Below are 26336 nucleotides of genomic sequence, written 5' to 3' on the forward strand. Positions count from 1 at the left end.
ATTTTGAGTTCAATTGTTTGTCCCGTTAAGCAAAACTTGAATGCATAAAGTTGCCCGTAATCCCGAAGATCTTAATTCGGAGACACGTGGGTTTGCCATGAATCATGCACTTTCAGCGGTTTTATTTCATCTAGGAATCCCTAGCTGACGACGATTTAGACTGTTGCATTTTCATAATTGCGGTAGTTCTTCTTCTTCTTGTCGATAATTAAACAGTACCAACACACACACAGTCTGAACCGCTCATCCCATTCGGGGTCGCGGGGAGCCGGAGCCTAGCCTGGCAACAGAGGGTGTGGGGCTGGAGGGGGAGGGGACACCAGTCCGTCGCAGGGCACCCGACGAGCCACAGACCCACCGGAGAGCAGGACCCAGTCAAACCCACTGCGCCACCACGCCCCCCCGCAGTACCAACAACAGTACCTTTCTTTTTTATTACTAATTTCCTTTTCTTTCTGAGCTGTTATAATAAACGCTATGACTATTCCAGAAGACCAGCCATAGACATAGTCATGAATGGGTCGAGATTTTCTCCCTCACATCCCAAAATGTATCACTTTAGCGGAACATGAAATACCGGTTTACAGCTGCACTTCTGTTTTGCACATTATCAAAAGTGAATCTAGTGTATACCATCTACACATTTCATTTAAAAAAATCAGTACTGTAACCTCATAACTTGTGGTGTCAAATTCATTTTACCTTTTATATTGTTCTCATTTTTAAAGTGCACTTCTGGCTCGCTCCTGTAAGGCTTCAAGAGAACATTGTGCCAAAGTGGTTTTCAGTATTACAACATTGATAACTACATGGTTCTACTGCAGTGGTTAAAATAAATAAATGTGTCCGTTCTTATTCTGGAGATGTTCAGGGACAAGGTTGATCAGACGCATGCGGAGGCCACTGGACACATCTGCATAGTGACTTCATAACTTACCAAAAATGTAGAGAACTAGAGAAGTTTTGTCATACGCCATTCTCCTAAGATGTGTGCAAATAGGGTTGGCACACCAACAGCCATTCATGGAATATCAGCCTGAGCAGGAGACTTTGTTTTGCATGTTCACTGCTGTTAATGACATTGTGCAGTTTTACTGCCCTACTAGAAACAAAAGACACTTTTTTTGCTTCCACCGAGAGGAAGTATTTTCTCAGAGTGCTGCTTTTTGTATAAAATTCCCTTCTGGGGCATCATTTACTTTCGAGAGTGAAAACCTTGCATCGCCTCTTGAAAAGGGAGAATTTTCTACCATTTTTTCTGCAATGTTATCTTGTCATGAGCATCTCATACTGGAATGTGGACTGGGCTTATTTGCATTTCTGTGTTTTACCAAATGTGTATGCAAATTGATGGAAAGAGTTCCTTAAAATATGCTTTTCATTTTTGCTACAACTGCTGTTTGTTTCCCCTTCAGTCAGCAAAAGGACTGATAAAGCTCCTGATGGAGATGGAAAATTTACAGTAGCTTTTTCCATCCAGACAGCTTCTCTAGCTTTCATCATCAGCATTCCCATCAATTACATAGATGTATTTAAAGTCTGACTGTGCTCCAAGATGGAATCCCCTGATTTCCACTGACAAAAGAGCTACAGTCAAAACATTGCTAAACATCATCTCTCTCCACTCTGCAGACAGCTGACAAATCAGTTATGGCAAGACTGGTTTTAATACTATTCTTTATTACTTACTATTAAAGCTTTGCTTTGAAAATACAGCTAAGAGGCCATGCTGTATATTAAGGCTGAAACACAGCGCAAACACCCAATGATTTAAGAATAAATACATCTCAAAGAGCAACACTGGATTCTTCTAAACATCAATTTGCAATTAACACCAAGGGAACTCTTTAACAAAGAGAAAACTGGAATGTTTTTATGGACAAACCTTAACACCGTATTTTTTTTTTTTAAACTTCTAGAGCTATACAGTCAGCAGCCACTTGTCCGGTCATATTTTGCAAAATCATTAAGAATACTTTTAAGTGAACTCCATTCCCTTGTAAATTTTACCCAGAGTGACACCTGGTGGAGCAAAGTCATTTTAAAATTAATGTACCCTGCCACCATCACACATAGTAAAGCACTGACAACTCTTCCTACAGCCTCACCTCACCGTTGTCCTATAATTTGAGTGATAGTATTTTAAAAACAGAAATAAGTGTTTATTCTTTTAAGTATATATAAGATTATCCTTACAGCACTAGGGCATTTATTCCAGCAGTATTGCCTTGATTCTTTTTTTTTTTTTTTTTTTTGGAGAGGAGAATTACATTTGGGATCTGACATTTCACCCCATCTGATATTGTAAGTACATTATTAAAGACTTGTCTTCAGAATTTTTCTCTATAACTGATTCTGTGACACGCAATCCGATGAAACAATGCTTTGAAAATGGTCCTGTTGCGGTCTTATTTCCAGATGGTGACTGTGTTCAAGCTCTTGTCTGCGCTGTGTTTCAGTGGCATCCCCTCCTTCCGGCTCCAATCATGGCAGAACCCTTTGGGTGGACACATGGGTGTGGAGACAGCCCACAGGAATAGCCTCCTGCTCTCCGCCCAGTCCATGTCATCACCACATGGGAGACCTCACTCAAAGTCTGACTTCTTCCCTTTTGCACATTATTCACTGAAGGCCCATTTGGTATTAAAAAAAAAAAAAAAACCTACACAAATACATAACTCAGATATACTGAAGAACAAAATGATGCAGCCAGTTAAACATGATACGTTTAAGGCTCAAGGGTGCCTGAAGCAGTCCTTATTCCCCCCTCTACAGTGCCATCCACCATAACTAGGCATGGGACCAAGGACAGCACAAAAGCAGGGTAGTCAATCACGAAAAAGGGCAACAATGCAAAGGACACAAAAGTCGTCCCCAGAAATGAAATCATTAGGAAACGCTGCTAGAACAATATAATGTCCCAAACCGTTAAATTTATCCACTGAGGGAAGCAAAAAGAAATTAAGTTTGGGCCTTTGGCATCCAGGAACACTACTGCTGGGCACAGGCCAGGGGCTGACACCGACGCTTTTTCAGCCCAATGACCACGTGTGCTACAAGTAGAGGGGCTCAAGCAGGTACAGTTTTCACAATTCATAACTAAGAAGTTTCTGCAATTAAAATTTACAGTGTATGCTGAATTAGGAGTAGGAGATGGTTCAATAGCATATGTCAAAAATTTCTTGAAGATTTTAAGGGATGTAAAATAAGTAAAAATGTGTGAATATTGTCAAGAAGGAATGGTGTATGCAGGTCTTAGTAGAAAACTGTTTGCATTTCCTCTTTCAGTCTCTTTCCTCTATTTGCCATAAAATTTCTTGTTGAGCAGGAAAATAAGCAAGTTGACATTCACGGTGGCTCGGTCAAAGAGCTTCATTACTGCCACACCTTCATATTGCAGCTGTAGAAGATGCTGAAAGAGAGCAGACAAATGCAATAACATTCTCTCATAGTAACTTCTTGGTGGCCTATTTCATGACTTTTAGCAATATTTAACATATAATAACTGCAAAAAACAAAATTACCGCATTTACTTGTCCTTATCCACCATGGTAACTCAGTTATTAAGAGCTCACTTTTTAAATACAATAAAGAAAAAAGGGGGGGGGGTGAAATCACATGAACATGCTGCTGTACCTGATATTCTAACATTAGCGTCTCCAAATGAACCCCCATGAGCTTGGCCTTTATTTCAAACACTCCCACCACCTCTGACGGTGAGATCTCAAAGATAACATTCTTGAACCTAAAAAGGAAATAAAGTACAAATGCATGACAAACGTTAAGCAAACTACAAAGTGCAATAACGGACCTTCAAAACAAGAGAACAAACTGTTTAGTGTCAGTAACATGGAGTGCTAATCTACCAGGGATCCACCCCCGGTGTATATGGCCTGTGTGAAGGTTCACATGTGTAATATCCCTCACAGCTTCAGCAGGTCACAAGCCTAAAAGGAAACACTCACTGATTTGTCTGCAGGTCCTCAATTTCAATGATCACCCCTTTCTCATGTAGGCGAGCTGCAGTGTACTTCTGAGACACCTGCTTGCTCTTCTTGGCCTTGGTCTCACCTGGCTTCACCCTGCAAGAGAAACCGTAGCCCATCAGTTCGGAAGAACCATGGCCTTTTTCTGCCTGCGGTGAATCCACAGGTGGAATTTCAAGTAATGTGGAGTAAGAGGAACTCACTTCCCCTTGCTGGCCAGGTTGTCCATGCAGGTCTTGATGTATTGATTGTAGTAGTCTATCTGCACGTTGTAGAAGTTGGTTTTGGAGTTGAGAGCAGCGTTGGTCTGCTGCAGTTTCACCAGCTCTGCCTTTCTGCGTTGCCGATAACGCCGCTGGTTCCTGATATCCTACACACACACACACACACACACACACACACACACACACACACACACACACACACACACACGCAGTAGGAGGGGAGAAAAAATGATACCAGTGCACAAAGAATGTGCAACAAATTAGTAGTGAAAGTGGGGAAAAAATGTTAAAACGATAACTAGACAAAAAGCAACTAAGCATGATTATGCTTCTTGTTCCAATGTAGACACATACATCAGCACTTGGTTCACAGGGGAAAAGACACAAAAGGATTAGGAGCTCAGAAGCAGTGTCAGCCATTCGGTGAGACCTGACTGGCAGACAGTGGTGCTCAGTGAGATAATCACCTGGCAGTTGCTCAGACATGTCCTGAGTCTGCACTCATATTAAGCTTTAAATTATACCTTCGAACACCTTTTGCTGCACTATTCCTCATGTAACACTGAAAGCCTAAGACCAGGAATATCCACATTGCCATGTCTTAGGCATGACACCCATCTTCCTCAGCAATGTTAACTCTGAGCTTGGAAAATCACAATCATTTTAACTTTATTAAGCTTCCTTCACTACGAAGATATATTATAACCACTGAAAAATTTCAATTGCCAAAAGAACCAAACAGAAACTATACAAAAAAAAAAAAAAAAAACTTATCTATAATGTTTGGGGCAGCAGGTGTGGTGGTTAGAGCCATATTCTGCAACTGAAAAGACCCAGGTTTGAATTCCCCTCCTCCTCCTACTGTACCACCATTGAGCAAGATACTTATTCTGAATCGATAAGAGTAAAAATTACTGAGCTGTAGAAATGGATGAATAACCATCTATCTCAGTATACAAATGTAACTGACTGTTGCTTGGGAGAAAAGCAGCAGCTAAATGAATAAATGTGTGTGTGAAAAAGACATCTAGCATCTACTGCATACTTTATTTGTACAGTAATTCCACAGATTTCTTCATATTTAATTCTTGTCTTCACATGAGTATATTTAGTACTTTGTTTATAGCAAACATACCTTTGCAATGTCATTGATAAGATCCTGATAGCGGTTTTCAGGGTGAACTTTGCCCATCTCGCCCAGTCTCTGCAGGTTACTTTTGATTTTGTCCTTCTTGCCCTGCAGGGTGAGGTTATCATCCGTCACAGGTTTGCTCTGCTTCATCTTCTCTGGAGTCTTGGCATCCCGGATGGCTCGCCGCTGCATGGCCCTCTGATACTCCATTTCCTATACAGGGAGTAGAGACGAAGGACAAAACCAGTGGTGAGGAGGCAACTTATTTCACTTCTTCCAGATACCCGTTTCATCAGGCTCACTGATCACCTGCTCTGGACTGGCAGCCGTATCCAGAATCTCTGTGAGTGTCTCTCCAGGCTGGAACCGGATCACGTCAACGATGAGCCGTTTAGTGCTGAGAGCAAAAAAAAAAAAAATATTTACATATATATATATATATATATATATATATATATATATATATATATATATAGGAGTTAAGCTTTGGATAGGAAAAACAGACCAGTCCCTACTGACAGGTACAGTTTTTGGTACCTGTGCAGAGTAGTGTGACAAGTAGCTGTTACCTGTGCAACCCACCTTTTTCAATTGTGAGTCAATGAGGAGGAAAGCTCATGTGTGTTTTAGTATCCATTTCGCTGTACACTTTGTAATACAAGCACTGTACTCTGACTTGGAAAGATGGGACAGCTGATAGCATAGTGATTTGAGCTGCTGCTTTTTGACCCAAAGGTTGCAGGTTCAAATCCCACCTCTGGCTGTAGTGTCCTTGAGCAAAGTACTTACCCTGAATTGTCCCAGTAAAGTTACCCAGCTGTATAAATGGGTAAATTACTGTAGGTAACCTAACATTGTAAGTCACTTTGGAGAAAAGTGTCAGCTAAATGATTAAATGTAAATTTGGCACGAATAATCTACAGTTAAACATTTAAAACGAGGTTCTTAGGGTGTGGAGTCAAAGAACCTTTGCACTACTTTAAAACTTATGTGCTAAACAGTTATGGGAAATTGAATCAGATTCAATTTATTGGCCATAACAAGTAGTACTGCTACACAGCTCATGTCTGGAGTTATCCAGAACTTACAAATACTTATCTAGCACAAAGCTTAAAGCTTTTCTCATCCCAAGTGAAACTTCTTACTTCAGCAACAGAGTCCTGGCATTCATCTCTTCATTCTCTTCGCCAGGAACATCAAACTTGTTAGTGAGAGTGAGGGATACCTCAGTCTTGCCCATCATTTCCTTGTTGGGGTCTCCAGCAGGAAGGGGGTTTTCACCTATGAAATTAAAGAAGGTCAGGCCAGAATCCTGAAGGACTAACAAATATAGACGTCTTAATGAGTACTAATTGGTCTCATCTGTGCTAACCGATCAGGGACTCAATGGTGGGAACTTCTCCCAGGTCCTCCAGCAGCTCATGGATGGGGTCATTGTGATCAGGTGCAATAGCATCCTGGTGGTCCAGTAAGAGCTGTAAAGGAGAAGAAGATTTGTTATTGAAGCCGTAGGCGGACAAAGGATCAATGACAATATCCATGGGGTCTATGTCTTACACACTGACCGTGTGTGTGTTGATGATCTCCCCGATGGAGATGTAGATAACAGGCTTGGTGAGGTTGACCAGGTCAGAATACTCATCCACATTGAACTTTTCTTCCAAAGAAGGCACATCACAGGCTGCTAACAGATAACGTCTGGAAAGGACAAGAGTAAAAATGAGAACAGGGGATAAAGGAATAGACAGAGTGAGAGAAAGAGAAAATGGCTTCTCACCTGAATTTCTGGTAGGAGCTACTAAGGTACTCATTGATAGGGTTCAAGTGGGCATTGTCTCCCAGAAACATTTTGTTAGATGCTGCATGCTGAAGCATCTTTGCAATGGAGCCAAGGTTGCGACGTTGGTCAGTGGTCAGCTGACCTCCTGCTGACAACTCAATGATGTCAAATGCATCTGGGGCCACAATGGCAGGATTCATGTACCGGTAATATAGTAGGTTCCCTACAATCTGAAACATACAGAAAATTAAGGACCATCTCACAGCTGCATAAACATTCATTGTCACACCTTCTCTACACAAAGATGAGAATTATCTACAAGTTCTACATTTTGTATACTCATAACTGCAATCAGCAAAATTTCAAATACTTCACAAGACAAGACTCAAACAAAATTTAAAAAAAAAAAAAATGAACAAAAAACCCTTTAATGATTTGAGTCTTTTTATCTTTAGCCTTCTTCACTTAATGAAAGTTTAAAGCCCAAAGAAAGCAGGGGAATGGAAACAGTGTTGTAATATATGTCCAATACATTTGTGAATTTATTTATAAAAAGAAAAAAAAAAAAAGCCAACTCATCAGTCACTTAGAACCACGACCACTGGGGTGAAGAACAGGATACTTGAACAATGAACCTCGGTGCAGCAAGTGGTAAGGAACAAACTAGGTTTGCTTGAGACTTTCATGTCTGCAGCTATGTCTCCTTCTCTTAATGTAATGCATAAATTGTACTTTTGCTAAGATTTATGTCGCTTTGCACAAAAGTGTCTGCTAAACGAATAAATGTAAATGTAGGATGTGAAAGGGACAGGGGTATGGCTCACCTTGGCTGAGCTGGGACTTTGGACTGTACAATACATCCCCACAGAAGAGGAGAGGCAAGGGCAGAGAAGACAACTGGAGCCCAGGAGACAGAGGCAGCAGGAAGAGAGAAGACTACTTTCAGTACAGAGGAGTGCCAGAAAAGCAAGAGTGCTAGACAGGGGGAACAGGAAAGTGCTAGAGCATGCCCCCTCTACAGGCCACGGAAGCATAGCCAAGCAAATAGCAAAGAAGTGATAGTGGTTGGTTCCAAGCAGATATGTATTGATCAGGAAAAAAAGATCAGCAGTATAGACTTCTATGAATCAGGAGCACTGAAAACTTCTGCTCAACATTCAGTGCTACAAAAGATGCTTTGGGGTAGAGATATGAATTGTTCCTCCTACTGTTTGACCTTCATAAGATGGAAATACAGATGGAATTTTGCTGCAACATTCTTACAATTGCTGATCTCTGAAGCGGTGTTATTTGGTTCTCCAAACAGACATAGCTAATTGGTAGCATCGCTGTCCTATATCTGAGTCACTGCTAAGATAGAGAATGGGCAGGAACAAACCTTCAGAAGCTCGTCCTCAGTGGCATCAGGGAACTTCTCATGGAGTGTGTCCTTCAACACCTTTGCAATAAACCGCATCCCGTACCTGGTAGTTACCCACAAGACACTGTTACCATATACAGCTTAACACTGGTGGCTAGGATCTTCAAACCAAGTGAAACAGCTTTTAGTTACAGCAGGGAGGTACACTCACGGAATGTTGTCAACGGAAACAATGATAGCGGAAAGGAACTTGTCTGTAACTGTCCTCATGTTCTTGATGGAAGCCTCGAGTCGGTTTCGGACCTCCTCGTGGCTCATGGCTTGTTCTGGGGTGACATCATATGGCAGCTTACTATTAAGACAGAATGAGACATCCAGTCAGACACCATATGATGGATATGATGTCGGAAAGTAAGATACAGCACCAAATCTGCCAATCTACATGTGACACTGGCCATGTCATCTTTCTATTGCTAACTGAATTTGAAAGTCATAGGCTTCTTACGACATTCAGAGTAAAAAGGGTTATCAAGTTCTACACATTTAAATCAGGCGCTGCAAGAAAACCAACACTTACCTGGCCTCACCAGTCTGAGATTCCATCTGATTCACCCAGCTTTTGTAGATATCTACTGGGTCCGTCTTGATGTTCAGGTTTTTGTCATCCATAATCTCCTTGACCACTGGGGCCAGAATCTGCCGCAAGGCGTTCTGGCCACGTGCCCCTCTGTTGAAGCTCACCACCATTTTGATGACAGTGGGGTTCCCAGTCACGATTTCCTGAATCTGATCCACTTTAGATCTTTAAACCAAAAGGGGGGGGGGGAAGAGGAAAAAAAAAAAAAAAAAAAAAAATCTTTTCATAATTATACTGCTAACCTGTGAAAAGCTACAGATCAACATTATTCTGTACAGATTGACAGTTCTAAACTGTTTGGTACAGATTTAGGAAAAAAACAGCTATACGTGACCCTAACTCTTCAATGGAAAATACTGAAATATATTTAAAAATACTGAAACAAAGACTTCTGTTTAAGTCTGGACTTCTTACTTGATTTCCTCCTGTAGTGCTGTCTTGAAGAGCTTGAGCAGGAGGTACTCCTCACGCTGGTTTGAGGCATAGTTGTACAGTGTGAAAATCACAGAGTCCATGAACTTAGTGGACTTGTTCTGGGGCATCTGGAAGATCAGCTTGGCCAGGTACGTAGGATTTGTCTGAGGAGATGTACATTTTTCAGTGCAGTATGTTGTAATTTAACTATAAGTTAATAAGACACTTAATGACATGGGATGCTTGATATGGGTTCACAGCATCTATTTTTAAGTCATTCCCTGAATATGGCACATCACTTAGTATTTAAGGTGTCAAACATGTGGTAATCAAAATTTCGTAAAACCTTCAGGAGTTCATGTCAGAAGAACTAGAGCTGTTCATGCCCATTTCAGGAGGTATAAGAAATGCATATATAAAATAGCAGCTGGTAGTATAGTAGAGCTGCTGTCTTTGACACAAAGGTCCCAGGTACAAATCCAACCTCTAGCTGTAGTACCCTTGAACAAGTTAATTATCCTAAATTGCTCCAGTAAGATTATCCAGCTGTATAAATGGATATATAACTGTAGGTAACAACACTAAGTCTCCTTGGAGAAAAGCATCAGCTTAATAAACAAATGTATATAAATGTTAACACCAGGCTTACTAGAAAAAGATGGGTTACCTGAAGCAGATAAAAGAGGTTTTGATAGGCCTCGAGCTTGTCTCTTTTCTCCTTACTCAAAGCCTTAAGTCCTCCCTTTTGCTTGTTCATCATCATCAGGTTAGACAGCTCACTCTTGTTCTTCTTGGTCAGTTTCTTGCTATGAGAAACAACCTCCTGCAGAGTAATCTTGTTCTTGACCAGAAGACCAATTTTGATGTCCATGAGGTTCAGATCATTCTCCAGCTGTTGGTTTGACCGGATGTTGGTGACCACCTCTTCGCGAAGCCTCATAAGCTCCAGCTCCTCCTGGAAGTCCTGATCACTGTGATCCAGCAGGTGGACAAACTTCCGTACCACTGCCATGGGAGGCTCATCCGCGTTGACTGTATGAGAAACAGCAAGTGAAGATGGACTTTGCCATTTTAATTTGCAATCATCAGGTATGAAAGAAATAGAAAAGTAGATTGTGAGATGGTAATAGCTACAAAAGAGCAACACATACAGAGATAAAATGAGAATGTGAGGGATTAAAAATAGCCACTTTTCATGTGATTCCAGGTTTTGCAATTACTTAAGGATAGGAAGCAAAAGTTAAAGTAGTACTGACTCAAAGTCTTGTAATCATCCCTGGCCTTGTTTGCTCGTATGAACGCTTGGATCTTCACAATATCAGCAATCTGTAGCAAAATAAACAGTAATTGCAATAGTCTATTTTGAGCAAAACAGCCCACACAGATATGCATAACCCTTTTGTGTTGGAAAACTCAAAGACAAGAACTCACATGATCTCTGAAATACTTCAGTCGGTCTTGGTACTTTTTGCGAGCTTGGTGCATCCTCACCATTGACTGTATCTGGAAAAAATAGTTTAAGTTAATTGCATCTCACACTTGGTCGTCCTTAACTATACAGAGTGTATTTAAGCTAAAATGTTCTACAATTTAAAAATATTTAGTCAACCTATTAAAGAATATAGGTACTATGGGTATTGGTATGGGGGAGAAGTCCTTTTCATTGCATGCCAAAGTTGATACCTTGACAGCCTCATTTGCATGGTCGTTCAGGTACTGCTTCCTCTCTTTGAAGGCCTTTCTCTGTTGGTAACCTTTCCAGTGAGCCTGTTGACAGTGGGGAAAACAATATAAATCACAGTATAGAGAGACCTGATAACTCTGCACATCCCATCTTATTGATTATGGGTTTTTTTTTTTTTTTTGTTTAAACAATACTGTTTGTAAGAATCATTTAGTTGCCAGAAGCAAGTAGTTTTATGTATAGCATAGCCCAGGCAGTGGTTTTCTGTTGTGATGCTTGGTTGTGAGGAAGGCAACAACCCAGAAGAGTTTACCTGAATGCAGGTAATTGCAGGATCCTGCTCTTTGAGGAAGTTGAGTCGTTTCTTGAGGCCATTCCTCACCAAATATCCATGGCAGCGGGCCTGCAGCTTTGTGATCAGGCTCTCATTGGCTAACCACAGTTGTTCTCGATTGTAGGCAGAAGTCACACCAGACACCACCGACTGGGAGCCGAAGGAAGGGAACACACATAAAACAGGGAGAAATAACTAAATCAGCTGGGTCCCATATCAACACTGCTGGATAAGGCAGAGAACAGAAGCACTATGACCTTTAAAGCTGACTGCAAGTCAGACATCTGTTACCCCATCCGCCATTCTGGCATCCTACCTACCTGAATCTCATCCTTGTTCAGCTGAGTGTTGTTTGGGATGAAGTTGGCTGGCTCCTCCCAGGTACCCACCCCAGTCTGGACATTGAAGTAATAGTTGTGTCCTCCTTTGACCCAATGTTTCACCCACTCACTGCCATTATCACCTGCAAAGACAGACATACATGGAGAGTGCCCTGGTTGTTACTGTAGTCAATGAAAGGACCCCTTCACTTCTACTGCAGCATGGTAATGGTACCTACCCTCTGCCTTTTTGCCATTCTTGACTTTGGCTAAGTCTGTCTGGTAGGTCTGTGCACACTCAGAAGTGACACCGTAGAGACCAGCACCCGGGGTACGCAAAGCAGCCAGAGTTTTGCTGGCGTCGCCACTGTCCACTGCCTGGTTGATCCCTAGAATTGCCTGAGAGACTGTGGAATGACAGACAACAGGAGAGCGAGACAAAATGCTGTAAGTACATTAATCAAAGACTAAACAAGAATCCATTTACACACAGTCAGTATAAAGAACAGACAGAAAAATGCATGCAGGCGAGTTCTCCTACACAAAAGGGCATCTTGCGTATCTTTGTTGGAGGCCAGCACGGTGTTCTGGATCTCATCCAGCCATAAAACAGCAGAGGAATCCTGTGTCTCCTGGAACAGAGAACAAAGGGTTAACACCACTCCCACAAAATAGTGGTAAATCGTACGGCCAACGTAAAGGGCTCATGATCATGGCATAGTTCTGCGATACTATATTGCAGAACACTTTAAGCATAACAATTACACAACAAATTATGACCACAACTAATAATGCACCTCAATATAGGTATCAATATATGCAGCATATTAATATTCAGTCTTCACGCAACTTAAACTCCTCCATGGAATGAAGCTTATGACCACCAGAGGGCATCCTCATATCACTCACATATCCCATGGGAAAGAACATACAGTACAAATGCCTTGCTACACACGTACTTCCAGTATGTCATGCAGTAAAAGCCAATACAAAGATTAAAATCAACATAGACTGGACAAAAGAGCTAGAGAGTAGTCATTGTTATAACGCTAAGTTCCAGTCATTACCCTTCCAAGTACTGTTTGTATAAGCAAAGCTTAATTTCTCAGCACGTGGACAAAAGTTAAGTTGAAATCAGGCCGGCATATGAAGTAGAAAAATATTTCGGACCTCATGCCGTTTCACAGACAAATCAAATGAGCTAGCATGATTGTCATGCAGTGACACATAGCTAACACCAGGCGGAGCTCTCGGCCTCCATCTGGCTGCCCTACTGGGCTTGGTTTCCGGAGTGAATACAGAGCGTGGCAAAACTGGCTGATACCACAGGGGCCTCTTTGTGTCACACCTCTCAAACCCCTGCATGTTACAGCCATGACGACAACACGGTCCACGTCAGAGCAGGATATGTGCAACGCATGCAGGTACCCACTGAATCATCTAATGTACTGTTTTCTGTTTGTTGTGAAATGATGCAACATTTACAGTAAACAAAAGTTACAGGCTGGTATTCAAAACGAGAGATTTCCACTGCGATACATGCAAAGAGATGAAATCTCCTTATTAGTGCAAATTTAATAAAAGCTCAGCAAAGCGAGCTGAACAAACACCTCCTGCACTTCAGAATTGAGGAAGTGAAAGACGGACACGGTGCACAAGTCACCCCCACCTTCCCCGATTCCAGAACAGAACAATGTCGGGCATCACCACTTTCCTAAGCACTGAGCACACATTCCCAGACTCGGTATTCTTAGCTCTGGCTTTCTCTTCACAAAGACCATGTTTATTATTTTTAATACTTGAAGATGCAATTCAGGTATGATCAGTATGTCACAAACAGGAATACGTGTATACTTACGCATGCTTACACTTTTACACAGACACAGCTGTGAATTCTTCAGCTGTGATGTGAGAGAACATCTCTACTTATTTAGGTCAGATCTGAAGCTATCAGGGTTCATTCATACTGAACCCAAGGGAGGACAGAAATCCAGGCAAGACGTTCTCATCCTCTGGGCTCTTCACTAACATGACCTCACAATCCCCACCACCCAGGAGACATAAGAGGAAGTGCACCACTACTTCTCTGGGCTCTGAGTCAGTAGTGAGAAAACTCACAGCCCATTCGTGCTCCTCTGGTCTAATTTCCTCCTTCAGTCCCAGCTGCCATGTGGGTTTAAGCACTTTGAAGTTCACGGACTTTCCGACTAAAGATTTTCCGGTGAGCATCGAAGAGGCCCTCCACATGTAGTGACAAAACGGGGAGGGCTTAGTCACTAAGGCATCCCAAGACATCACCACGGGAGCAATCGCGGTTAATCACAGTCTGGGAGGAAAGCAGTCCAAATATCAGCACCAGAGGCTCTATGAAACAGTCACATTTTCAATGCTCTAGCAGGCCAAGACTGATTTTGCCTTTTAAGGAAGAAAATGAGACGCCTGCTTTTCCTACTTTCACCAGTTCCTATTGTAGTCAACAGAGTCACAAGAGTAGCCACTTTAAGGCGGAGAACAATGTTGCAAGCAAGTGACAACATTTCACATCACCAGCACGCCGATGCTGAAGATAACTGAACAATAAATTTAACAAAGTGTTCTGAGCCAAACATGGATGTGAAGGTGGGGGCATAAAACCCTGGTAAACAATGCACACAGAAAAGTGACTGCTTGATCCTTTCAATAGCTAGACTTTGAAATGAAGCAAGGCAACAGATTCACATCCAAATAGCAGAGACCCCTACGCAGAGGTTTTACTTAGAAACTGACATTTTTGTCTGGACATTACATTAGAATAGAACCGGGAACAGCACTGGGAGGGGAAAAAAATAACTCACCAGCCACTGTCTGAGTCTCTTACATGAGACTTAACTTATGTTGAATTTCTGAAATTAGTGAGCGACTGGGTGGAGACTGTCAACCCTGTCTAGAAATGACCTTCACAGCCAAATCCTTCCCCAGCTGTGGTGAACCATGACCATTCACCACCAACTGAACAGACAGACAGTTTCCATTTACCACCTGAAGGACAGGTCCTACAGCACACATAGCGAGCGCCATAATGATCACTGATCGCAACATTTACATCCATTATAACGCTATCTCAACAGCAGAACGGAAGTGGCCTGAAAATGTGCTATTCAAACATACAACATCCCCTCCAGGGATTTCAGGGTGAGTTTCTAAACTTCTGCCCTGTCCTATTTTTAGTACCTCTCAATGTGTTGCTAGCAGATGTCGACTTGTAGGAGGCCCTCTGTTTCAGACAGCTGGACCTTTACTATAGTCAAGCTTCTGGAGTGGATAATAACTAGTTTGCCAACCTCCATTTCATGCTACTCCCTTTCTCTGACACATCCTAATTACACAAACTGCCAAACATCAGCACCTAGTTTTTTTTTTTTTTTTTTTTTACAAGAGGAAAGCCATGAACTGGAAAAGGAGGTGAACTGCCCAGAATGTGAGTAATGCTACAAAGGCACCCAGCCATCTTTCACCGCTGAATCACATGCAGTTTACATTTATTTTTTTAGCAGATGCTTTTCTCCAAAGCAATGTAGAAATATTAACCAGTATTCCAGCTACCAACTTTCAATAGTACTAACATACTGTATTAAACCTACAATCATTTACCTACAGATACTACAGAGCAATGTAACACACAGACAAACACAAGGCAATTTAGAGTCACCAATTCACCTGAAACATGTCTTTGGACTGTGGGAGGAAACTGGAGCACCTGGAGGAAACCCATGAGAACACCCATATTCAGAGCCCAGGAGCAGTGAGGCACCCTAGGCCACTGTACTCACCTCCACACTCTCCAGTACAAACTGATGACCTGCTCAAATCCATTCTGGTTGCTAGGAACTTCAGCACCAAGTGTTCTGTTATGTATGAACCTCAAATATCTGAAATTAACATCACTGCTGTTTCTAATTCACTGCACCGGCCCAGTATTACTCGCGCTACTGTGTTGAATTTACTGTGTCAGCACTAGCTGGTGAGAAGAGCACTTTGGCTCTCAATCAAGACTCTGGGGGTTGTAACAGAGGACTGCTGCTCAAAGAGGATGTGTGATCCCTACATGTGCCTTCTCCCGGCGGGCCTCCACCAGCTTGTCAAAGTAGTGTTGAGCCACCGCGGGATCCACATCCATCAGCTTGGCAGCTGGGTGCTGCAGAGCAGCCAGCGTCTTTTTCACATCCCCCTCATCTAGCGCTTCATTGATCTGACCAATGGCTAAAATCCCTAAGGGAAAAAGGGGGAAATAAACATAACCAACAGGTCTGAATGGTTTCAAATAAATAGTGAAATCTCCATTTAATGTCACACCCATTTGCATCCTGTATTATCTTTTAGTGTGCTTACACTATATTCAGTTACTAGCTCACCACTTACTGTGTCTGCACAGTCTAACAAAGTAATTGTTTAATTAAAAAGAGTCTTTCATTAAAACTTACTTTCATGCTCTTCGTGCACGGCAGTGTTGACTTGATCAATGCAGGCCTGGATGTCGTTCCAGGTCAGGTACTTGCTACCGTCCTCCTGGGCTGCATTCTTCAAGCGCATCAGCTCATCCATGTACCTGCATGCACTGCCAAGTTAAATGGGAGTCCTCACAACCTTAGCCTGACCCTACTGCCCTGCATTCTATCCTCACCTCTGGGCATAGTCCCCCTCCACATTGCTCAGTCCCGTCACTGAACTCGCAAGCTGTCTCCACACGGCTGCACGGTCACCTACATTCAGTGCCTCATTGATCAGGACCACTGAAGACAGCATCTCCACAGCAACCAGCAGCTCTGGGTGGGTTAGCGACCCCTGTGAAGTCATTTAACACACAATGAAGATCACAATCATACGACAATGAGCCATTACAGGTGTGGTATGGGTGTGCTCAGCTACATAATGTACTATTCCCAGATGGGTGCCCACTGACCCCTGTGCTCTGCTGCTGAAGACTGGCAAGCTCTTGCTGGTAGAGCTCAGCAGCACTGGAGTACACCTGAGGCAGCTGGGCATCCGGGTTCATCAACTCTGCTACTGTGTTCTCAGGCACACCAGCCCTGACGGCTGCGTTGATGCGCTCAACAGCCTGCAACACTGGCCCAGAGAACAGGGAAGAAATCATCAGTGAGCTGTCTAGAGCCTCATATCTGAGGCCTATCCATACTGGCAATAGTAAGGCTTCAGAACCATAAAAGAGAACATGTTTTCCAAATACTGAAAGGATTTGTGAATATGTATTAAAAAAATACAAGGGCTTACTTCGCTGATAGCTAGCTGCACTCTCATTGGCCAAGTCCACTCCACTTTGTATCTCTTCCTTTGTAAGCGGTTCCCCCGGGGCATTCTGAAAAAGTGATTGAAAATATCTATTTCATCAGCATCTACACTGAAATGGATTTTCTCATATATTGGTGAATACTGTGACATTTCTCTGCAATTCAGCTGAAACAGCTGCTGCCTTTGGACCCAAAAGTTGCAGGTTCAAGCCTTATCTCCAGCTGTAGTACCCTTGAGAAAGGTACTAACCCTGAAGTGCTCCAGTAAAAATTACCTAGCTATATAAATGGGTAAATAATTGTAAGTACCTTAACATTGTAAGTAACTTTGGAGAAAAGCATGAGCTAAATTAATAAATGTAATTCACAATGTATAAACATGAGAACCTGAAACAGCTTTGCACAGCTAGTCTCTCATGCAATCATGTGGCCATAAGGTCAAATAAGTCAGACACTGACCTGGTCTTTGGTTTCACGGTCTGCCATTAGCTGCTTGAGATACCAGCTCTTGTTTTGTGACTGGAGGTCACGTAGACCCAGAGCTGGAGTCCGAAGTGCATCATACAGTCTGTCCTCATCACCACTCAGGAGGGCATTTTCTGCTAAGCCCAGGGCATTTGACACTGATGAAAAGACCAGATGACAGTGTTAGGTGAGTCTGGGCACTATAACACACAAAGATTACTACAAAAATTGAAGGCACTCACAGTTTACTTTGTTGACATTGCCCTGGATCTCAGCTTGAGTGAGAAGCTCTTCATAAACATCTCTTTCAGCCTCAGCATTTTCACCAATCTAGAGGAGGAGCCACCAAGGAGGATGAGGATGCACTACTAATATCTGTTAAGAGCTTCTAAGAAATAAATGTGCCTAAACTTAGGTATATAACATTTATTCCACACAGATAACAGCAAAACAGCACACAGCCCTGACAAGAAACAAGGACATTGCAGAAAATGTGGCAGTAAATTAAAAAAAAAAGAGACATACACGTTTTCTGGAATTGGCTACTTTCTCAGCTTTGGCTTGGAACAGTGTATCCTGGTAGTGTTGGGCTGAGCTCCCAACGATGTTGACAAGCATGGCATTGGGGTTTTGCATGGCTGCCAAGGTGCCCTCTGCAACTCCGTGGTCAATGGCATCGTTGATGGCAATCACAGCAGCGTGCACTGTAGGGTGACAAAGGAGTGTTCCCAACACCTTTAAGTTATTTATTACAGGAGTTAACTTGTAATGTCTATTCTGAATGAAACCGAAACGGTCACATTTTTCTGCACGAATTCCCAGTATGTAGGTGACACTGTCATTCGTTTTTTTTTTTTTTTTGACCCTGTCTGTGGTATGCACGTTTCAAGGTGATTCTGCTCTCTGTCAGGAACTGCAACCTTGTCAATGTCCCCTAACAACACTCACAAGCAGCTTCATCCACAGACAACTCGTTGGCCAGTATCCCACCAATCTTGCTGAAAGCTGGCATCTGAATGCCATACTTCTCCAGTTCACTCTTCATGTTGTTGATTTCCTCCTCTGTGAGACCAAGGGAAGCAAAAAAGATGAAAAGAGGGGGAAACGGAGAATGGGCAGAGGGGAGATAATGTCATGTAGTCAACAAACGATTGCATTGTAGGTTTGGGGGGGGAAAAAAAAAAAAAAAAAACACTTTACAGTAACTCCAGCATAGGGTATTGTGGGAATTCAGGCTTGCAGCAGTAGCAGCTAGTGTTCTGGTGTTGGCTTAAGTATCCCCTAAGCTACATGGATATGGGACTTGGAACAAGACAGTGATTACCTCTTTGTGATAAACAGCCCCCCAACCCTGAGTCTGGTAGGAAAACTGGGCAACACAAATTGCAGGAAGCCCTCACACAATTGTTAATAAGTTTCAGACTTCCGGTTAAGGCTCTGTTCTCTATTGTGTCCATTTAACCCCTTCCTCCAATCACTGCGAGTCTGGAGCTGCCACATTAACTCCTCACAGCTGGCTTGTGGCAACATTGCTCACCTGTGAAATCAACCTTGCCATACAGGTCTTGAATCTGAGGAGCCAGTCCAAGTTTGAAAAGGTACAAGCTGTGGGAGAAGGGATTGTATTAAATGAGACTTGGGCCAGGAAACACTGCCCATTTCCATACTCACAGGAGACCCATCTGCTTCAAAAGGTATGGTTTTACAATAACAATAAGGTCTGGAGTGATGAAAATTAACACATTATCACAGGTGCCTATGGAATCCTGTGAGTGTGTAACACCACTGTGCACATATATTTGCTCCATTAGAAGTGCTAAGAGTCAGTTTGAGAGCTGGGATTAGAGATCATCAGTTGTTCCTAGGCTTGCTTTCTGTGGAGCTGTATTCCTCTCCAGAGGCCTCCTGTTCAGAAGACCACTTTCACACTCTGCCTCTCTATAAACTGTACATTGACTATAACTGCAGTTGGTATTTTGCAAACTGCATGTGTGCTTCTAACCTTTTTGCCAAATACTGCTACATAGCAACAGAGATCTACCAACATCCCTGTTTCCAAACATGCAGTGGCCTGTAAATAAATACTTGCTAGAGATGACTTAAAAAAAAAAAAAAAAAAAAAAAAAACACACAAAACACAGACTATTACTGTTGATATCTGGAAAGCCTATCTGAAGGAACCGAAGACTCAATGAACACAAATGGAATTGCCAGTGACAGAAATGGCACCTGAGAGCATGAATGCAGTAGATACAGCGGGGCATGTTCTTCCTGTCATAGATGTCTGTAGTCTCGGGGTAAAAAATCTGAGGGGAGAAAGAGGAACAGCAGGTTCCTGGTTTAGTAGTCTGACAGGCCTTGGGTCTAATGCTCATTCTGTTAAGTTTCCTCTTCAGTCTTCTCACCACCAGAGCACTGTGTTAATAACTTCACCACTCTTCAAAGGTTTTTTCTGTTAGATTTTCATTTATTAAAATGCACCTGCGTTTGAACAGCTAAACCTCACCTTTGGCAGCCCTTTTTCTGCCATGGCGTTCAACCACTGGATAACGTTGTCCGTGTGTCTAAAATGAAGTCCAGTAGCCTACAAAGCAAAAAAGAAAAAAAAAAAAAAAACCCTCAAAAGAGTCACTTCTTATTCAGAAAATAACCTACACATCAGATTAGCAACTGCAATCAAACACTGGAAACTGCTTCAGGTCTAGGCTGCATGGGCTTTCACTGGTCACCTTGTAACGTGTCTGCTCACGATCATAGATTTTTTTGAGGGACACAACATTGGGGGCAAAGAAGTGGCCCAGCTTGGCCAAGTATACGCCATTGCGTAGCCCCTCCTCCAGCTCCGTGGTGGGGGGCAGCTCCTCATCCAGACAGGCTTCCATCCACCTGAAGAGGAGTGAGGATCACTGGTCAGGTAGAAAACACTTTAAAGCAGAGGAAAGACCAGCCTGAGAGAGTTCACCTCTTTAAATTCCTTGTCATCCTTCTCTTCAAAACTAAATATCAAGTGAAACAATGAACCTAAAGCTCGTTTTCTGTTGTGGAATGCAGTTCTGTTTGCCCAGAGTTGCATGTCACTTTGGAGAAAAGCATCTGCTAAATTAATAAATGTAATCATGACAATTAACTATGAACAGGAAACAGTGATTTGAAAAATAAAACAGGACTGTAACAAAGTCAGTTAATTCAGTATTGCATGGCTCTGGGATCACATATTACTTTCACCTGTTATCAGGGACACTGAAAATGCAAATGCATATCAAAAAAACACATGTCTGATTACACAGTAGTGAATGGAATGGTAAGGAAAACAACTGGATGTGTAAAACCTTGAGTGACTGAAATAGAAGCATGCACCAAATTTTACCAGCAGGTTTCATTCTGTGCGACTCATCAGGTTTGTCCTCCCTCAAATGCACAAAAAACACACATACAAGTTTGTATGCTGACAATGAGTCTGGGGATATTGGAATGCAGCAGCAGTGCAACTACTTCCCCTCTGACACTGTCAAGTCTTACTTGCAGTAAAAACATGTAACTGTCATACAAAGGTCCAAGTCAGGAGGTGGCGATGCACACATACAGAATGCCTCCAGCCAGCTAACCTCACAGCTGATGTGTGAACCACATACTGAGCACTCTTCTGGTTATCTGCATTTTTCTCTTAGAGCATTCAGTCGCACTGCTGGAGCAGAAAACCACATCCCACTGACTGTGAGTCAAAGAGCCAACTTGTGAAGGGACTATACTGACAGGGAAGCAGAAAGGGTGGAGCCATTTCACAAAAGAGGTGTGAACTCCAGCCACGTCCCAAACACTGCACAAGTCACAGAGCTGCAATGTACTCTTCACACTCCATGCTCTGGTCAGTCATTTGCTGGACCTTAGAGAAGTCTGAATAACAGTCACACCAACATTCCCCTTTTTTTTTTTTTTTTTAAAACTGGTTGTTAACCATTATTTTGCTGATGCCTCTTGTCCAAGTTGGCTTACAACAGCTTGCCTTACAATGTTTACATACTAAAATGCTGAATTCATTCATTTAACAGACTGTTTTGGGTTTTGAACCTCTAACCTTGGAATCTAAAGATATCAGTTCTAATCATTGTGCTACCTGCTGCTACTTAACATGTATTTGCCTTTTATTAACCCATTAATACAGCAGAAAAATTTACTAGCGCAATCCCAAGTATGGAACTTGACAAAATGTAATACAGTAGAAGTGACATGTATGACATGTGCGGGTGGCACAGTGAGTAGTGCTGCTGTCTCACAGCGCCTGCATGGTGCAAGTAGACGTGGGTTCGATCCCCACTCGGTCTGTGTGGAACTTGCATGTTCCCCCCGTGTCTCCGTGGGTTTCCTCTAGATGCTCCGGTTTCCTCCCACCATCCAAAAACATGCTGTTCAGGTTCCCCTGTAGTGTGCGAGTGACAGTGTGTGTGTGTGTTCCACTGATGTATGGATGAGTAACCCATTGTAAGCAGTGTATCCAGCAATAGAAGTCACCTTGGTGAATAGGGTGTGTGGGTTGACAACTTGAGAGTTCGTTGGAAGTCGCTTTGGAGAAAAGCATCTGCTAAATAAGTAAACGTATCGCTCAGGTCCAGTGAAATGTGCAGTAAGGGTTAATAAAAAACGTTTTAGACATCACATGCGTTAAGTTAAATGCTATAAATTCCAATTACTTGCAAATGTGTTGTAAAGGAGCTGTTCCCCCTTTTTGTTTTGGCAAGTTTTTCAAAGGATACCTCACATTTCAGTTGAACTTCAATCTCCACAAAATATCACCCCCTTGCTAGCATGCATGCTGTGGTATGATCAGTGGAAAGATTCAAAAATACAGAGCAGGAAGAATGGGGTGATGGAAATTTTTCTTAACCATTTTCAATGATTTTTGCAGCTGGCCTGGTGGACTAATACTCTGTTCTCACTGCAGCCCGTGAGCAGTGTAACCAGGACAAATGTAAGGCTTCTGTTCCCTCACTGGACCTGATCCTGGCAAACTCATATATAAAGGTCTGCCTTCAGGCATGGCAGAACACTACTGTTCTCTCTCTCTCTCTCTACACATGCATACAGACCATGTCTGCTCACACCAGCTCTTTACAAAAGGCCCTCCTCACTCAGATGAAGTAACAGACTGGGTGGATGCGATGGCAAGGAAACACACCCGCCTTTCATTCTGGAGAGAGAGAGGCCACCAGTAGAATTTAATGCCCCACCCAGGAAAATGCATACACACCCAGTAAATAAGCGTTAAGTAGTATTCTAAAACCTTTCAACTGAATTCCAGATACAGGAGAGATGTCAAAACCAATCAATTTTTGATCAACCACTCGAGAAACCCTGCTGTGTTAGATGAGTGCATCTGGAGCACAGAGGTATTACAGGAGAGAACATAACACACTGCTGCTGTTTGTCCACAAGGACAGAAGCAGCTCAGAGCTCATGCCTCTAGTGTAGGTCACAGGAGATGAGCTGTCTGGACAGGTCAGGGGTCAGTCCAATAGGAAGGGGCTGCCGATGAGGGTGCGCCACTTCAGGAAGCAACATAGCTCTGTGAAATTGTCATCGCACAGAGGAGTTTACACTCCAAAAACTAACCTTTTGTCCCTCTCCATTCCTTCACAGGCTTTGCTCTCACATACACTTCTTAAGAGCACAAACAGAAACATCGGAGCCAGCTTTTCAAAACTCTGTGCAAGTCTGAACTGGTCCTGGCGGCCCACTGTGACCAGTGAACACACAATTGGACAACCTAATGAGGCGCGAACAGGGGTTACATCTCAAGAGGAACATGCAGGTGAGTTCTTTAATGAGCATCCCTGTGTGTCCCACACCCTCCTTTGCTGGCAATCACAAACAGATGCTTCCTGGCTCAGTCTAGTTTCCTGCTCAAAGCAATGTCATAAAGCCAGAGTGCAGGGAATGGAGTAGAGGGCTCCAAAACATCTGCTGGAAAAAAAAGATTAGGAAACTATTGCTAGGGAACAGAACGCCCCATGTAAAAGTTTGTATGAGCAAAGATATTTACACAACCCTTACGCTAAAAAAAGTGAAAAATCAGTGGTCAGCACACGGGAGCGCATGATCAAAGGCCGGCATTGTATGAAGGTAACCACGTAGAAGCAAGTAGAAGGGACAAGATCGTGTACATGATTTGAGCTGAGCCTCAATTGAAACTTGTCACAACTTTATGGTCCAGGACAACTTTGTTGATGGAGGTCTGGGGGAGGAGTACAAGTCTGCCAACAACCCAGCCAAAAATGCTATTACATGCTTTGCTGCAATGCTGGAATCCTGTCCTGAGTGACCTTTCAAAGTCAGAGTGAGGCCTCCTATTAAACTCAAATTGTCCAGCTTTACCAAAACCTTAGTAAATAATGCAGGACCCACCAATACTGGATCAAGCAAAGCAGGTGTAGGGTCAATACTTTAACCCAGTGATCACTTCCTGTACACCAATAAGGGGAGAATGCAAGTTGCAAACTAAAAACAACCAGAATATTTAATGATAAATGAAACTAAAAGACTACCATATACAAAGGGATGAGTTCTTAATCTTTCAGGAAAGGGGTTCTCCACAAACAACTAATTTTACTTCATCACACACCATAGTCGACAACATACCCCAAAAAAAAAAAAAACTTTAATTTATACTTTTACACGGGTCTTTGAGCCTATTAAGCAAACTGAGATCATGGAAGAGTAGACAAGTGGAAGACCAGGTTTCAGAAGACAGATTTCCATTGCAGATAGAACGGCCTGCTCGGTCAGATGTCTGGAATTTGTGGCTCCGTACCCTTTCAGAGTCACAGCATTGCCATTGCAGTTGTCAAAATACCAAATATTTAATGAGCAATAAATGAAACCACAGTTATTCATTGGAGCATGGCCAGCACAGATCACGTAGAATTACCTGTAATATTGTAAAGTACCACAAAAAAATAAATTAATTAAATCAAAATTCACCTAAGAGCAGCACACAGATGTATTCTGGCTTTCTAGTCTGCAACCAACAATTTTACAAAGCCTTCTTTGACTGGTAGACCAACAGAGCCTTCTCTGGAACCTGGCTGGAACGTGAAGAGGGCAAGATGAAGGAGTCCACAAACCAACAGAACTGGAAACCTCAGTGTGCTACTTACAACCTTATCTCCTGCCCAAGGTCTAAAAAGTGTCAGCGTTGTAGGCAATGCTTGCTACTGCCTTATCTCCCCAATCCTCACTTCAAAACTAAATTAAATGAAAATGACTGTTCCAATAAGCAGAACTACCTTGTACTCCTTCATCCTGGGGGTTAAAAAAAGAGCAGTAAGACATAAGCTTTCTGATTTACAACATTAATTACCTACTTCTGGGTTATTGTGGCCCAATGGTGTTAAACCATGCTGAAACTCAGGCCTACCTTGCTGTAACTGCTGTAAAGCTCTATTGCCCCTGAATGTTTTATCACAGAAATGGCTACAAGGAGAAAGCATGTGGCTCAAAGTAATGGAACTTGCAGTTTTCACAGAAATCTATTCATCCACATATTTTCCCATCCACAGATGCCTGGAAACACGCACACAGCAAGGATTCACTCACACTTTTCTTTTGGCACATACTACGACATACCAGTGACACCTGACCAGGCCCGCAACCATGCCATACAGTCCAATGGACAACTGGCTCTGTGCCTTGCAGCAGGAATGCGCTCCACTTCTTCCAGCTCACATTCTGCCCTCACTCATGCAGAATAACTGAAGTACTTTAGATTCCTTGCAGGTGCACTTCTAGCAAAACAGGAGTGTACAGGTACAAGGCAAATCGCATCTTCAAAATGTTTGTGCCATTACATAAGATGTTCCCCCCCAAAGAAGAGGGAATCCAGATGTCAGAAATGGCTCTGGTTGCCTTGTGCTATGACTACGATTGTGATTGGTGTATGCCTGCCAAAAAAAAAAAAAAGTCATCCTCTTCATGCAAGGATTGTTCCAAGTGTTTTTTTTACTTATCACACATGTGACAAGTTGTTGCAAGACCAGAACCCTAATCCTGACAACAGCATAATCAGAATTTATCCATTGTTTTCTGCACTCGGTCATATGTGGGTTTCTAGGCATGCCATTTATCCTAGGGCATACACTGTCAGCTCTGCAGCTGGATGATACTCTGCAGTTTAGTAAATGGGATAATGGCTCTTAATAATGGCTGTTAGACAGCTGAGAAGGAGCAGACAGCAAACGCCCCAGATGAGAGCAGCTCATACTGAGCACTAGGAGAACAGTTAAAGGACAATACACGCAGAGAGAAAGATGGAGACTCAGTGAGCAGCCAAGAGCATCCAAATTAGCACAGGATGGACATGGAGTCTCTGGAAACCTTTAGGTAAAGCCAGTAGACAGGCTGGGCGGGATCAGAACTACAGCATTACCAGTCTTATTTGATTAATATGGGTTAAGCAAAAAATTTAAAACAATTTATACAAACAAAAAATGAAATGGTCCCACTCGACATGCGCACAGTCGTGTTTCAACATGTCTAATGTCGAGAACACGAGAGAGAGCCAGAAAGACTGAAGCAACCCTCAGAGCAGAGGAACACCCAAATGTTCAGTAGTCAAATGTTCCCTTCAGTTCTTCTGATACCACGAAAATGTTTGGCAAATAAAAAGGAACTGCCTTTGACGTATCTCTAATAATGGAAATTGGCCAAGATATCGCACACTGG

The 26336-nt window shown here is 42.6% G+C and overlaps 1 protein-coding gene across 1 annotated transcript in view; it reads right to left on the minus strand.

The window, feature by feature from the left end:
* Positions 1-1903: 1903 nt before the first annotated feature.
* iqgap1 (IQ motif containing GTPase activating protein 1) overlaps positions 1904-26336 on the minus strand; it is a 28654-nt gene continuing 4221 nt past the window's right edge. The window contains exons 3-37 of the mRNA XM_018763741.2: positions 20351-20507; positions 20128-20205; positions 19851-19927; positions 19159-19226; positions 18570-18683; positions 18147-18325; positions 17864-17951; positions 17616-17779; positions 17140-17224; positions 16811-16974; positions 16532-16692; positions 16332-16456; positions 15956-16119; positions 12413-12503; positions 12111-12278; positions 11872-12014; positions 11531-11701; positions 11217-11300; positions 10965-11036; positions 10790-10859; positions 10201-10565; positions 9534-9697; positions 9060-9284; positions 8694-8834; positions 8501-8585; positions 7120-7352; positions 6908-7040; positions 6715-6817; positions 6488-6623; positions 5652-5739; positions 5346-5555; positions 4190-4356; positions 3966-4082; positions 3637-3745; positions 1904-3412 (exon numbers count right to left, since the gene is read on the minus strand). Coding sequence (XP_018619257.2) covers positions 3299-3412; positions 3637-3745; positions 3966-4082; positions 4190-4356; positions 5346-5555; positions 5652-5739; positions 6488-6623; positions 6715-6817; positions 6908-7040; positions 7120-7352; positions 8501-8585; positions 8694-8834; positions 9060-9284; positions 9534-9697; positions 10201-10565; positions 10790-10859; positions 10965-11036; positions 11217-11300; positions 11531-11701; positions 11872-12014; positions 12111-12278; positions 12413-12503; positions 15956-16119; positions 16332-16456; positions 16532-16692; positions 16811-16974; positions 17140-17224; positions 17616-17779; positions 17864-17951; positions 18147-18325; positions 18570-18683; positions 19159-19226; positions 19851-19927; positions 20128-20205; positions 20351-20507 — 4813 coding nt within the window. The 3' untranslated portion in view covers positions 1904-3298. The remainder of the gene's footprint in view (positions 3413-3636; positions 3746-3965; positions 4083-4189; positions 4357-5345; positions 5556-5651; positions 5740-6487; positions 6624-6714; positions 6818-6907; positions 7041-7119; positions 7353-8500; positions 8586-8693; positions 8835-9059; positions 9285-9533; positions 9698-10200; positions 10566-10789; positions 10860-10964; positions 11037-11216; positions 11301-11530; positions 11702-11871; positions 12015-12110; positions 12279-12412; positions 12504-15955; positions 16120-16331; positions 16457-16531; positions 16693-16810; positions 16975-17139; positions 17225-17615; positions 17780-17863; positions 17952-18146; positions 18326-18569; positions 18684-19158; positions 19227-19850; positions 19928-20127; positions 20206-20350; positions 20508-26336) is intronic.

Source organism: Scleropages formosus, chromosome 11, assembly GCF_900964775.1.
Source record: "Scleropages formosus chromosome 11, fSclFor1.1, whole genome shotgun sequence".
Lineage (NCBI taxonomy): Eukaryota > Metazoa > Chordata > Actinopteri > Osteoglossiformes > Osteoglossidae > Scleropages > Scleropages formosus.